We start from the raw sequence: 15,511 nt of genomic DNA on the forward strand, positions 1-15,511 counted from the left end.
ATGCCACTGGGGGGGTTTGCGGGTCTAAAGGAGAAGCTCAAACCTGGGAAGGAGGAGTTGAAGAACAATGTGGGCGACTCTCTGGGGAACCTGCAGAAGTAAGTGTGATGCCAGTTGAATTAGAATCTAAGCGTTGAAAGGAAGATGTGAGAAGATTGCCTGTGTTATATATACCTACTGTACGCTTTTGGTATTGAATGAAATTGAAAGGGATATAGCCCACATGAAAATATACTATAGTATATTATATACTATAGTATATTATAGTAAAAACTAGTGTTTTTGAACCATACTATAGTAAAGATACTACAGTAAATTGTAGCATATTATAGTATTTACTACACTTTGTTAATTTACAGTACAGCACACTTTAGTATTAAGCTATAGTCAATTTTTAAACTATAGTAAATACTGAGGTATACTACAATTTTGTTTATAATATACCATAGTATTTTTTCATGAAATCCACTCAAAATGTATATATATTGTATATATACAAATGGTAAGGGAAATAAAGTACAGTATAGTGGATGGAAATGATGTAGATGTTGTGGTGAAGAATTTTGGTAGCATACACTCTAAAAAATGCTGGGTTAAAAGTAACCCAAGTTGGGTTGAAAATGGACTAACCCTGCAATTGGGTTGTTTTAACCCAGTGGTTAGGTTAAATGTTTGCTTAAAACAACCCAATTGCTGGGTTAAAACAACCCAATCGCTGGGTTAAAACAACCCAATTGCTGGGTTAGTCCATTTTCAACTCAACTTGGGTTATTTTTAATCCAGCATTTTTTTAGAGTGTAATTTTGCTAATTATTGTTCCAATAATTTGTTTTTAATACATTTTGATGTTGTTTCCTCTCCTATACCCAAAGAAAGTAAAATGTAAGATAAATATCACTATATCATCATGCACAAACCTAATATATTCACTTTGAACCTTGGTCAGTAATTCAAAAACATTATATAGCGTTATAGGTGTATCCATACATATTTAATATCTACATCATCCGAAGAGATTAAAAAACTGAAGATTCCACACGTAAGAGCGAGATATATGTCTCTTACATTTCTTGCACATTAGACAGCTTGATATGCGAGATAATGTAAATCATTTCCTGTCTGAGTAATATTGCCAGGGCATCTAGCTATCTAAACTTAATATATTGGTTCACTAAATAATTTAACAGCAAGTCATGCAATATTTATTTTCATTACTACTTAAAATTTGCTTAATTTTTCCATGTTTAAACTGTACAGGACTTACAGTAAGCTAAGCAGACACAAAATGCACCATATTTGAATTAAATCAAAGTAGAGTTGTATAACAGTTGCTCGAGCAATGCCATTTCCAAATATTATTAAATATATTATATATTAATACAATTAATTATATTTAGTAATAAAAAAAATTATAATTATGTCCATGACAGAAACTAAGTGGTGGCTGTTTACCACAGGTTTTATTTGAGAGAATGCAATGCTCAGAGCATCATGGCATATTTAGATTTTTTTTGTGGGAAAAAGAGAATAATGTATTGTCTTGGCTGAATCTTTATAATATATAAGCTGCTATTGTCTGTTGATGGCAATCCTTGCACATTGTGGAGGTATATACAACATGGCTTTATGCCCTTCTCTCCACATCTGTTATTATATTCGAAAAATTCTAAAAGATTAAAAAAAAAATCTACATAGGCTCCATTCATGCTTTACTTTATCAAAATGATAAGTATATATTTTTCAAAACACAAAAAAAGACAAAAAATAAAGTTTTTCTGGTCTGAATAAGTGTGTGCATTGTTCACAATAGAAAATGAAATTGTGTGAAATCCGTTTCAAGAGGGTACCAGACCAGGACTTCACCTTAAAGTGGCTTTTGTGCAATAACAGCGTTCACAAACACAAGGCTCTTGAAATGATTCCTCTTGATCCTCCATTCACAATCTGCCAGCATCCAGCTTTTAGTGAGCTCCTTCCTCTGTGTATGGAAGAACTCAGGTGTGCATTTCAAAATAGACAGATGAAAGTAATTCCTATGAGGTGGAGGATGAGAGGAAAGATGCAGGTTCCGTAATGGAACAGGTGCGTGCGGGCGAAAGGGAGGAAGCACCAAACGCAATGTGACCTTTTCAACCCCACACTCTGGCAACCCTTTGCTGGCCCCCTCCACTGAGCAGAGAATTCACTCTGTCCATCCAGTACATCATAAATATGGGTAAAGCTGGATTTGCAATCCAAAAAGTGGTCCAGTACATAACATCTAGCACAGTATCACTGCATCAACATGCACAAAACCTAATATATTCACTTTGAACATTGGCCAGTAATTCAAAAACATTCATACATATTTAATATCTAGTACACATGAAGAGATTAAAACCTGGTATCTCTTATATTGAACATTAATACAAAGTTCTGTCATGAAACTCTAGATGGCGCAGGCTGATAGGTCCTTAACCCTCATCCTTACCTTGCACTTAGTAACAAATCCTTCCCTTGTGGGAAGTTATAGTTTTGTTTAGTTTTTTGTCCAGAAAGCTTATTTAATTTCATTTTGATAATATTTTTTTTTCTATTTTTAATGCAATTTTTTTGTTATTTTTCAATTTACCCTTAAATTACTAAATTTGATCAATAAATAATAAATAAATAAATAACAATTTAAGCACATTCTTCGCATTCTTTCAACTTAAATTCAAAATAACTCACAATTTCACGCATAAAATATATGTTTTTACCGACCTCTTGTGGAAAAACAATTATATAAAATGATATTTTATTACTCTTGCCACTAGATGGCTTTATAGCTATATGGAGCAAAGGAGCTGTTCCGCTGGGTCCTAAAGTAATTTCTCGCATGCTTCAGATCATAGACCGTAAAAAAATATGGATGACGCGATTTCATTCTCTTCCGCTGAAGAAAAGCGAAGCCTCTGGAGGTCCGAATATGGTGCTGACATCTTGCGCAGATTTGGGACAGATTCCGTGCAGTAGTGATCTCGGGACCGGAGTCTGCGCAGTTGAGAGCAGGAAGTAGAGGCGCGATATCAAAAGCCCGCCCACACTCTCGCAGACGCAGAACAATTCATTATGTTGGTGTGAAATAAAAAGTTATGGAAATGTAGAAATTCAATCTCCAATCTCCTTCCGAAAATCCAGAAAAAAGTCCACTGGTGCCTCAGTGAAAACTTCACTCACACCCCCCGTTTTTATAGCATCAAATAACTAACTAAAACCAAACTTATTTAAAAAACGAACACTTGAAATGAAATCAGTGTGATAAAAACGGGATAAAATTACAGAAACCAACTTTAGGAAAACAATATATGAAGTGTAATTTAGTTGTTTAGTTTGTCTCGCGTCCATTACAATACACGGAGGGGCGAGGGTTATGAGCTATACTGGGGGCGATCGAGGTGCTAGGCTTCAGTTTTTAACAGGAGTGCTTCAGGCTTGATTCAGATACACATGTAGACATTAAAAATAAATTTTTTTGGTAAGGTTTTAGCATTTTAAGTTTGAATTTTGAGCATTTTTCTATGTGTACTGAAGCATTCGTCTTGGACCTCCGATGAACACTCAATTTCTTAATCTTTTTTTTTTTTTGAAAATGAGTTTCGGGTCAACTCAATCTGCTTGCAATCACATTATTCTCTAGGGCACAGCTGATTGGTTCAGGAACCAATGAGCTCGCTGCTCAACCTTCAAATACTTGGTCAGCATTTGCTGTAGCAGTTGCAGCACACTTTCAGAAACCCCCCACCTTCCCCAGCTCCACCTGTATAGATCTGCTACAGGTAATTCATGTATGCTATGTTGTACAGCAGCAGCATGTCTTACTTGCTCACAGCAGTGTTTTGTGTATGTATTGGCACTAACAAGTCCCGTACTTGCTCTGGTGCAGCAATAACCAACAGCAGCAGCTGTGTAGCAGATCTATTCCGTCAAGACCAAACATATCGACATTGTCATATTCGTATGCCAAACACCTGAGAGTTGTCATGACAGAACATGACAGCTTAATTTGTGAGATATGAATTTGCAAGCCATTTCTAAACCCTTTCTTATCCTATGGTAGGAAGATCGATGGCACTAATGCGTCTGAAGAGGACAACATTGAGCTGACAGAAGATGGCCGGCCAGTGGCAGCCCCTAAACATAGCCCACCCCTTTTGGATTGTGGCTGCTTTGGCCTTCCCAAACGTTACATCATCGCCATGCTCAGCGGACTTGGCTTTTGCATCTCGTTTGGCATCCGCTGCAACCTCGGCGTAGCCATTGTAGAAATGGTTAACAACAACACTGTCTACATCAATGGGACTGCCGTCATGCAGGTGAAAATAGGCATACCAAAATGGCATTCCCATACATCCCTCGTGTTATTTTTAAGTAGCGTCAATAATAATGTACCATATTTACTTAATTCAACATTTTATTTTCCATTCTGATTTTAAAAGACTGGCTGGAAATTAAATACATTTAGAAATTGTTATATTGACAGCTCCAATTTTAACAGGTTGTGGGAACAAAAGTATATATAGTGTATCTACTTTCTAATAAGGTGTGTGTGCTTGTGATTGGAGAATAAATAAACTCTCAACTTTGCACAATTTTACTATGCTTAATATTTTTCCCACATAGTAAATTGGTCTTTATACATGAAAACATACAGCTTTAATATTTATTTTACAGAGTAGTTCCCTAGTAATCAGGTCCAGCACAAAAAATGTGAAACCCTATTTAGACAGTTATAGACAATCTGTTTGACTTCTTTATCAAGTTCAAAGGACCAATTTTTTTCTGGCTTAAATTCTCATCAATGATTTCTCGGTAGTTAGCGGCCACAATTTCCTGTAATTTCCTGTCATAAGAGATATTGGGAAGAAGACATGACTCACAAACACATATTCACAAGGTCATTTTACTATGCATGTCTTGTGATAAATCATTTATATAATACACAAAAATGTGCGACAAGTTTGTATATTTTTCATTATTATTGTTTTTCCTTTTATTTTAAGCTAATATGGTCTTTTCTTGTGTTTGTGTCCTTTAGCCAGCTCAGTTTAATTGGGATCCAGAGACAGTGGGATTGATACATGGCTCTTTTTTCTGGGGCTACATTGTCACGCAAATCCCTGGAGGTTTCATCTCCAATAAGCTAGCAGCTAACAGGTGAGCCTCGTCTTGACGCACGGGCCTCCACGCCACGTTTGGAAGGAAAACGTATGTTGTTCCATAGTATAACTCTCACATTACATTCAATGTTCAAAGGTGTTTCAAGACCCAAGGGACCACAGTGGTCAGGGCTTTGAGGGTTAAATTTGTGCCGTGTGTTGATTAGAGGGGCGATAGCGGTCTTGTAATAAAAGCCTCACAGGAAAAGAGGACACGTGGCTGACAGAGTTAATAATGAAAGATCCAGCAGCAGATCTCTCGCTGAAACACCAGCCACTAGAATATTACAAGTGTCACTTACACAGTGTTTTGGAAAAAAAAAAGGAGGCAGATGGATGGATTAAATGGAGATAAAGGATAAATGAATGAACCAAAATGACTCTCTTCTGTGTGATCCGGTGATGTACCTGCGCGAGAGTGTGCAGGGCCTTTAAAATCAAGCATCATGCCCATTCAAACTAATGGGATTTTTGAGCAAAGTGGAATTTGAATTAAAAAAGGACTTTGGTAATTAAATTGCACAAATATTCAAGGTCAAAAAAAAAAATTCTTAATTTGGTCAGTCCAATCGAGTTGCACTGTCCACAGATCATTTGCATATGCATGTTATGATCATCAGGATTTGAACCCACGCTCCGGTCCATGCTAAATATGAGCTGTACCACTAGACAAGTAGTTAAAAAAGTTTACTTTTGGCCATGTGTTATTAAAATACATATATAAAATACATAATAAAACAAAATATATTCAATTGTAACTCTGCCTTTTGCTATTGTCTTGTGATATTGAATTTGCTGTGAAACAGAAGTTGCGATAGTCTTTTCTTCCCTATTGTGATGTATGTCCGAATTAAACATCTTCTTGAACCCCAAAAAAACCAAACAAACAAAAAATTGTAGGGCGGGATTGGGTTTGTCCGTCTGGAATTGCTTGGATAGTTGTGGTTTGTTGTCAGACCATTGCTGCAATCTCATTTGAGTTGCAAAATGGTGGGGAACATATTTTGATTAAAGATTTATGAAGTGCATGGATAAATCATAAATAATAAACACTGCAATATTGTAAAAAGCAAGAATTGTCCATTTTGATTCTGAGTTCTGTCACAAGGTTCAAGTTACAAAAATTACTCTTTAGGTGTCACTAACTAACCGCGTTATATGATGTCAAGGAAAAACACATTTATATTTGTTATAAATAAATATTTTATGATTAATGTCTTTCAGAATTCCAGAACTGCTGTTAGGTTTATTCGATTCAGTTATTCAGATAACATTATGGAATTAGCTATTCTGACTGTGCATGTTTTCCCACACAAATGTTATTTAATTCTACATTATTTATGGCTGCATTTATTTTGCATGGCTTAATTTCGATTCAGTTCATTTACCGAATGTCTTTGAATTGTTTCCCAGGGTGTTCGGAGCAGCCATTTTCTTGACGTCGTTGCTAAACATGTTTATTCCGTCAGCTGCCAGGGTTCACTACGGCTGTGTCTTGTTTGTACGAATCTTGCAAGGTCTGGTGGAGGTGAGTGCTCATCAGTGACCTCATCTTCAAATATGTCACGTCATAAAATATTTACTTTTTTCTTATTATTCGTATATTAGGCTACATTCATTGACGAAAATTAACCATGGTTTTATTGTAGTAAAAATTTAGTAACCATGGTTTTTTGGCTAATTGATTACATATATTGATTTATATAACCACAGTTTTACCACAAATACCATGGTTAAACTATGGTTAGAGTTGCAAAACCATGGTTAATTTGTGGTTACCATGGTTTAACTATAATAACCATGGTTTTTTGGTTTTATTTGTAGTAAAACCATGGTTCGTTTTCGTACGGGATGGTCAGTATTGATCAGTGAAAATTTAAATGGTCATTAGATTCAGCCATTTTGGATTAAAAACAAATCAAAAACAATAATAAAGCATACTTACAGCGCATGATGTTAACAGGGTGTCACATACCCAGCCTGTCATGGGATGTGGAGCAAATGGGCTCCTCCGTTGGAGAGAAGTCGTCTGGCTACTACCTCGTTCTGTGGTGAGTAGGTTTGTGACATTTATAGAAATGGTCAGGAGACACTTAATGTAATAGAAATGATAAGAAAACACTTAAACTATTTACTTTATTGATGTATTTATCATAACCAACGAAAATGGTTTCAAACTAAACGGAAACAGAACAACCATTAGGTCTCTGAGCAACATGGTAGAGGTATTTGTTAATTTCCTGAATGAATCAATGTTTTGAACGAATCGTTTGAGTGAATGATTCGATAAATTGCTACTGCTAGGTGTATTTGACTCGAAGCAGAGATGTAATGTTTGTTCTGCTTGGTAATGATAAATACATTGATTACTGCATACTACTCTTACACTATATATAATAATTAAATATATATATATATTTTTTTTAATTAAAATTTTTCTATGGCAGGAATAGTATGCAGTTCCAAATTCAGTAACTTGTTTAGTTCTTAAATGAAACCATGTTTTTAATGAATAATTAATTGACTGGCGTAATAAAAAACCTGCATAAAGTGTATTTTCTCTGTTACTATTGTAATATCCATCACCCCCTTCCACCAAAAACACAGAACCAGCCTAAGCTGCATTCTTAGCTGGTTGTAACTGGCTTAAGCTGATCTCCCAGGCAGGCCAAACTGGTGTTCAGCTGGTTGGTCAGCTGATCTCTAGCCTGACCATTTAAAGAAGTGTCCAAAACCCCTCTAAAACCAGCCTGTTAAAGAGCTTAGGCTGGGTTTAGCTGTTTTTTTGTTTTGTTTTTAGAAAGGATGTGTCTGTATGTAGTATGTACCTGTTTCTGCATTAGAAGTAAACACTCAAGACTGCTCACAGTCCAGTTGACCAGTGTCAAAGCCAACAGAGGGTCTATATTCCAATGCTCATTACCCCTTAAAATGCATTCAAAAAAGCCATCTTCCACAATAAACAGGTGCCATGACAACCTCTGCTTCAAACAGCTCTTGACATGACCACTAAATGAAGATGGTCTGTACACAGCTTCACCTACGTGTAAGAGGCTTTCTCCTGATGACACAAATGAAGCAGCGCCCTCTTCTATGTTCAAAAGCTCACTCGAGAATCCTCTCCTGCGCCAAACAGGAAGGTCTACAAGTGCATCCAGTAATAAAATATACATTAAGACACCTTTTCATTAAAATCCAATTTCCTGCGCGGCCTTGTCCTTCAGGCAGAGGCACGTGTTGCACTGAGGTGTGAAGTAGTTGCACATGCAACTGAGTCGACAAATCTGGTCCTTACAATTGAGGAAATAACAGAATCTTAATTTTTTGGGGCGAAGTATTTCTTAATTTCCTCAAATATATGAGAATCTGAAACTAAATGTAAAATTGAATACAGTAAAAATGAACAAAACCAAATCTGCTCTCTCAAAGCTGAACCAAACCAGCTATGAGGTAACCCCCGCAATGTTTTCAAATGATTGAACTGTCATGCCTATTACAGGTTGATTAATGCCCTCCCTTTTAATTTAACTTTCTTAATTACACTTGTGTGTGTGTGTGTGTGTGTGTTCTGGTTGACAGGATCTTATGCAGGAGCTGTGATAGCCATGCCACTGGCTGGAATATTAGTGCAATATGTGGGCTGGCCCTCTGTCTTCTATATATATGGTGAGTTAGGATACGCCTTTGAAATGTATTGGTAAAGAATGATTTATATAACAAAAATGAGTGATGACTCCACACATATTTGTACATATTTATTCTTTGCTCTTGGCTTCTAAACATTAATTATATTTGATTTGAACTATAAAATGTCAGCAACAACAACAAAAAAACTTAAATTCAAAAAAAATTCAATTTGGTACAGGTAAACAGGCTCACTTAATAATAATACTCAATTTAGTGAACAGTGTGATAATGTGACATTCAAAGATCAAGTGTGCAGTGTTAAAATGATCAGTGATATATGGTTCTGTGCTCATATTCAGGTGTGTTTGGCATTATATGGTATACCTTCTGGCTCTTGCTGGCTTATGATAGCCCAGCGATACATCCCACCATCAGTGAAGAAGAAAGAACATATATAGAGGCCTCCATTGGGGAAGGAGCCAATTTAATGAGTTCTACTGAGGTAAGTCTTCAAAGTCTTCTTTCGTGCATTTGGTACAACAAACACATTGTTAAACAAATAAGGAGGTTTTCCCGTATATTTATTAATATATTCTCTTTGTAGAAATTTAAAACTCCTTGGCGTGAATTCTTTACATCTATGCCTGTCTACGCCATCATTGTGGCAAACTTCTGCCGCAGCTGGACCTTCTACCTCCTGCTCATTAGTCAGCCAGCGTACTTTGAAGAGGTCTTTGGGTTCCCCATCAGCAAAGTGAGTTGTTATGTGATTTATGCTTACAGGACAGTCCTTTGCAGTACAATTCTTTCTAGAAATAGGCTAATTAATTGATGTTGGACTGTTTCAGGTGGGCATTTTGTCAGCGGTGCCGCACATGGTGATGACGATCATTGTGCCCATAGGAGGCCAGCTGGCTGACTACCTGAGGAGTCACAAAATCCTCTCTACTACAAATGTGCGCAAAATCATGAACTGTGGAGGTATGCTACGTTCTCCATGTAGATCCACCCCAAACTCAGACCATTGGTTGAGAATTTGACCATCACTTACACATACACTTATGGTTCCATGAAGAACCTTTAACATCCGTGGAACTTTTCCATTGCACCAGAAGGTTCTTTATAGTGGAAACAAATGTTCGATTAAAATGTTTGGTTATACTTCATTTTGATGGTCATTGTAGTATGTAGTATGTACATAACATAACTTTGCACCTACACCCTTAGAGTTTTGGTAGACTTTTAGGGGTTAAGGGTTTGTAGAATGAATTGATATGTACTTGCAAAGTTACTAATAGGGCCAGATTTACTGAACAGCGCAAAGCGATGGGATTGGAAAGTTCTCTGCATGATCTACTGACGATGCGCAAATTAATTTAAAGAACACAGACGCCGCCAGATAATTTCCATAATGACCAACACAATCTACCAAGAGCAGCACAAATTAGCATCTGGTTTAAACCTTAAATGCATGAATGTTTCACCCATCATTATTACATATTCGGGTCTTTAGCGACCCGGATCTATATCTAACACCGATGGATCTCTACTTGTCGTGATACTATAAAACTCTCCTGATGTTAGAGTAACAATTACAGAAGAATAAAATAAAGCATATTTTGTTACCTTTTGGAGCTTGGAAGGGTTCAGTTTGAGCATATGTTTTATATCATCACTGTCCTCGTCAGAGCTCATTTCCCAGTGCATTCAGCATCTGGCTCATATTCGTGATATCAAACATATTCTCAAAACTATCATTTTTCACATCTTCAAAATCAATAATTTGATCGCTGACAGCTTCTTTACCAGATCCACCATCAAGTGAAACTAATATTTGATTGTGTTCAGTTCTTGCTCTGCAGTAAATCGCTGAGCAATGTCAAGTTTTGCTGATGATACTTCCTATTCTTTTGTTTTCTGCCTGCTGTAACTATGAGTGAAATGTCACATCATCATTGTGTATCAGACATCGTCACCTTGTGGAATAAAGGCGAATTGGACATATTCAGTCATCAAAGATTCAATTATTGTTGTGCAGGAAAAAATATACATACAGTGTTAGCAAACCTTTACAATTTTTACAAAAAATGAATGGGAAAACAGGCATTCTTTTATAATTTTCTTGTGTTTTTCTTGTTATATTGTTTATAATGAATTGATTGAGGAATACTAAGAAGGTTGATGTCTAACTTTAAAAAATGAATGAGGAGGGTAGTCAATGACATCCTGGGTCACGAAAGACCCGAGGTAAGCTTTTAAGGATTAAGACATACTTTTTTGGGGCATTATATAATGGTGTGAATACCAGTAAATTGTCTTGCGTAAACCTTCGTAAATCACATTGCATGATTAATTTAAATATTCTCCTCCCATAAATTTGCCGTCTAAAAGGGAAACTCCACGGGTCCACGCCTTTTTAGTGCTATTTCTCATTGCGTGTCTTTAATAAATTCTGACAGTATTTTTTAATGCCAAAAGAGGGTTTGCGCTGGCGCAAGCTGTTAATCTGGCCCATAGGCAGTAATGTCTGTTGGGGGACCGATATTAAGGAGAGAGTCTACTAATAGCTAGGCTACTCTAATACTTTAAAATAATTAGATGACATGTAGGTGCAAAGTTACTTATAATCAACAGAATGTATAAAGAGGACAATCAAAATAAAGGGTTACCAAATGTTCTTTACACTTTTTTAAAAATTGTTTACTGAAAGGTTCTTTAGGAAAACCAAAATGATTCTTCAATGGCATCACTGTAAAATCCCCTTTTGGAGCCTTTTTTAAGAGAAAGTATTAAAAATATAGCCTAGTAACAATTAGGAGCAGTTCACACATAACACGTTCTTGCTTTTAATGACTAATTTTGAAGCTTAAACTTCATACAGTGTTTAGGGTCAGTTATGCAAACCAGCTTTAAGGGGCTATTCACACAGAATGCATGTTTGCATTTAAAATGCGAGAAGCCATAAAAAAAAAAAACGTCTAGAGAGGCATTTTTGGGAACGTTGTGTCATGCGTGAGACTAACTTCTATCATCAACTACAGGTTTTGGCATGGAGGCCACGTTGCTGCTGGTGGTCGGGTTCTCACACACACGTGCAGTGGCCATCTCATTCCTCATCCTGGCTGTGGGCTTCAGTGGATTTGCGATATCAGGTGACAAATGAGACGGATGTCAGTCATCAGAGTGTCAATCAACATCACCCTTTGCCATTTTGCTTTGTTTGACTCTTACCTTTCCTTCAAAATATGGTAAAATAATTTGTACGTTTCTTTGATGCTCAGTTATAGGAGAAGAACAAAGTATAAAGAGCATGATGATACAACCTGCAATATTAGTTTCTGAAATTACACAGGAGAACATCTAAATGAAATGGATTTCTGTTTTGCAACACAGGATTCAATGTAAACCATCTGGACATAGCTCCTCGCTATGCCAGTATTCTTATGGGCATCTCTAATGGAGTAGGCACCCTGTCTGGCATGGTTTGCCCCCTCATTGTTGGAGCACTCACTAAACACAAGGTATAGAAAACCATAGGTATTATTTTGTTTAACCTGATACAAGCGCACGCAAAGTTTCCTTCTTTCATGAAGTCATTTCCCTTATATTAGATAAGGGGAATTTTTGAGAGTGTGAATATTCCTGGCTATTTAAATACATGACATGAATATTTATATGGGGCCCACTAGGGGGCCTCAGCAAACTTCCAAGGGGACCTCAAGTAAAAAAGTATTTAAATTATGAATTATTATTAATATACTAAAATAGTCATCTAAAATCTAAACAAAAAGATGTAAATGGAAATTGATTTCTTATATAGTATTATAATATAATGAAAATAATACATTTAATAAAAAAGAATACAATTCCTGAAGATTTTCAAAATGAATTGTGGTTATTTCATTCAAAATACATCTATAGCCCTAATTTGGGTAAATAAAAAAGCTTTGTCATAATTTATGGCAGAAATACCGGAAATATCCTATATCGGGAAGACTTTACATATGGTGTTGGACAACAAGGGGTCCATTAGGTTACACCAGCAAAAATATTGTTATTGATCAGATCAGGTAGAAATTACTTTAAGGTAACAACTGCACATTTTCTCTTTTCTACAGTGTAGTAAAGTTATTTATTTAAAGTTGTTTTAGGTTCAATCCCCAAAAGATGTGATTCATAATCTACAGAGCTAACAAAGTTAACCATCAGCTTTATTTTGCTTTGAAACAAAGCACTTAAGGGTGTCATGAACTGGCTTTTTTAAATTTAATTAATAATTTTTTTATTTTATACTGTTGTCTGAGGTCAATTTATGACGTTCGCGTGGTTTTTACATTCAAAAACGTCATAATGAATAAGTTATAGGCTATTTTCTGCCCTGGTTTTGAGGCTCTCTCAAGAAACACTCGGTTTTGATGGGCGTGCTGCACTGAAGACTTGGAAGTAAACGCCCACGGCTAGGATTGGACAACTGTTTTGCATATTTAATTAGCTTCGGCTCCCCCGTGAGTACACAAGGAATTGTTTTGAAAGCGTGTGGAGAAACGGCAACCGAAATGATTCGTCCCACAGGGCTCGCAAAATATCTTTATCAAACAAACACAATGATTTATCTCCCATCCACCCGCGATTGATTAGAATGTTATTTTTGTATTAGTTGGCCCGCCCGATCGATGGATATAATCACGAACCGTGCATCACACACACACACACACACACACACACACACACACACACACACGCACGCCAAGTACGTTGCAGACTGCATGATCAAAACTTCCGTGATTGTATTTTTCCTTCAAATATCAAGAAATGAATGTTATTTCACTATTTAAGATAGCCTGTCGGTAGGCTGGGCTTACGTTTTGGTAGCCTGTCTGAAAAACACATAGCCCCTTTGCAAGCCCTAGCCCATACATGTCCGAGTCTGATCCCGAATCGCAATGAATCAACAAAATAAAGGATTCTCCGGCCTTTAACAGCATGCTAATGTTCAGTTAGACACGTACACATAATTAATAGATATCAAACCATTTGTAACAATAAAATACTATCACATATTAAAAAAAATGTCTCACATAAGTGCGTTGCTTCCTTCATTCATGTAATCTCATCCTGTCTGCAAATCCAGTCACTTGTTTACAAATTAATCCGTGGTGAAATGAAGGAACAGACGCGCAATGTCTTCCCCACGTGAGCTGGATATTCATGAAAAATAAAGTTCATCCATGCATTCCTAATATTGGAATCCGAATGAAGCTTATGTGGTATGTTTAGAAATTCTAACCGGTTTAGCTCCATGTAGGCCTGTGTTATGTTAGTGGCACGAGACGGTGGGCGGTGCTACAGAATCAGGCGTTGTTCTTCTTCTGCTGAGGCGGTGCTTCACTACACTCTGATGTCATAGCTGGGCACATTCTGAGATCGATCGTTTGCTGGGCCTGGTGTCAATAAAAGCTTTTCTTTGACTAACAAGGAAGTTTTCAGCTCTGAAACTTAAAGGATATTCTTATATTACCATGACCTTTTATATATCAAAAGCTCAAGGGAAAGTTGATTTCTCAATTCATGACTCCTTTAACTCTTTAACCCTTGAATAACAAATATGCATATTGCACATGTATATGTTTGTTTTACACAAATATATGTTGCAAATCCTCATTACATTTCTATCCTCAACAGACTCGCCTGGAGTGGCAGCACGTGTTTGTGATTGCTTCCATGGTGCATTACACTGGCGTGATCTTCTACGCCATCTTTGCCTCTGGTGAGAAGCAGGACTGGGCCGATCCCGAGAGCACTAGTGATGAGAAATGCGGCATCATCGGGGAAGATGAGCTGGCTGATGAGACCGAACCCAGCAGCGACAGTGCCCTGGCGACCAGGCAGAAGACCTATGGAACAACAGAGAACTCTGAAGGCCGCAAGCAAGGCTGGAAGAAGAAGAAAGGCGTGACCATGCAAGCTGATGAAGATCACGGATCAAATCATTACGAAAATGGGGAATATCAAAACCAATATCAATGACATTTTGGTTATCAAACACACCAAGACTGAGTGGTGAGATGTAGGAGTGTTTATTTAAGTAACTGCAGAAATTACTCCAACCAGGGACTACTACATTTCACTTGACATTCGACACAACAGTATATTTGAGTTGTGAAGAAATATTTTGGATGGCTTCCTTTATGATTTCACCCCTGCTGTAGAACCTGAAGGAACATGAGAATGATCTGTGAGTCTTCTACACTACCGTTCTAAAGTTTGTCAGTAATATTTTTGGAAAGAAATTAATATTTATCCAGCAAGGATGCTTTAAATTGATCAAAAGTGACAGTAAAGGCATTTATAATGTTCCAGAAATTCTGGTTTCATATAAATGCTGTTCTTTTTAACTTTCTTTTCACCAAAGAATCATAAAAAAAATCACCAATTCCACAGAGAATGAAGAATCAGGTTTTTAGAATGATTTCTGAAGGATTAGAATGATTAAAATTGAAATTAGAATGATTTCTGAATGATCATGTGACACTGAAGTAATGGCTGCTTTGCCATAGCATGAATAAATTACATTTTACAATATATTAAAATAGAAAACAGTTATTTTAAATGGGGGTTATGCGCAACAGACTTCTTCTGTAAAACAGGAGTCTATATATTGTGGTCCCAAAACGTGGATATTTTAGTGACACTTAAAATGTCTGAAT

At 36.7% G+C, this 15,511-nt stretch overlaps 1 protein-coding gene across 1 annotated transcript; it reads left to right on the forward strand.

The window, feature by feature from the left end:
- On the forward strand, window positions 1-14,831 carry slc17a8 (solute carrier family 17 member 8; the record flags this gene model as incomplete). The annotated part of the gene is made up of 12 exons (XM_079825579.1): window positions 1-98; window positions 4,079-4,334; window positions 5,057-5,175; window positions 6,591-6,705; window positions 7,141-7,228; window positions 8,757-8,843; window positions 9,164-9,306; window positions 9,409-9,558; window positions 9,653-9,785; window positions 11,846-11,956; window positions 12,198-12,325; window positions 14,487-14,831. The coding sequence occupies 12 exons, from the start codon at window positions 1-3 to the stop codon at window positions 14,829-14,831; spliced, it is 1,773 nt and encodes a 590-aa protein (XP_079681705.1).
- Between the last annotated feature and the right edge of the window lie 680 nt (window positions 14,832-15,511).

Source organism: Gobio gobio, assembly GCF_949357685.1.
Source record: "Gobio gobio genome assembly, chromosome: 9".
In the NCBI taxonomy this organism is placed as follows: Eukaryota; Metazoa; Chordata; class Actinopteri; order Cypriniformes; family Gobionidae; genus Gobio; species Gobio gobio.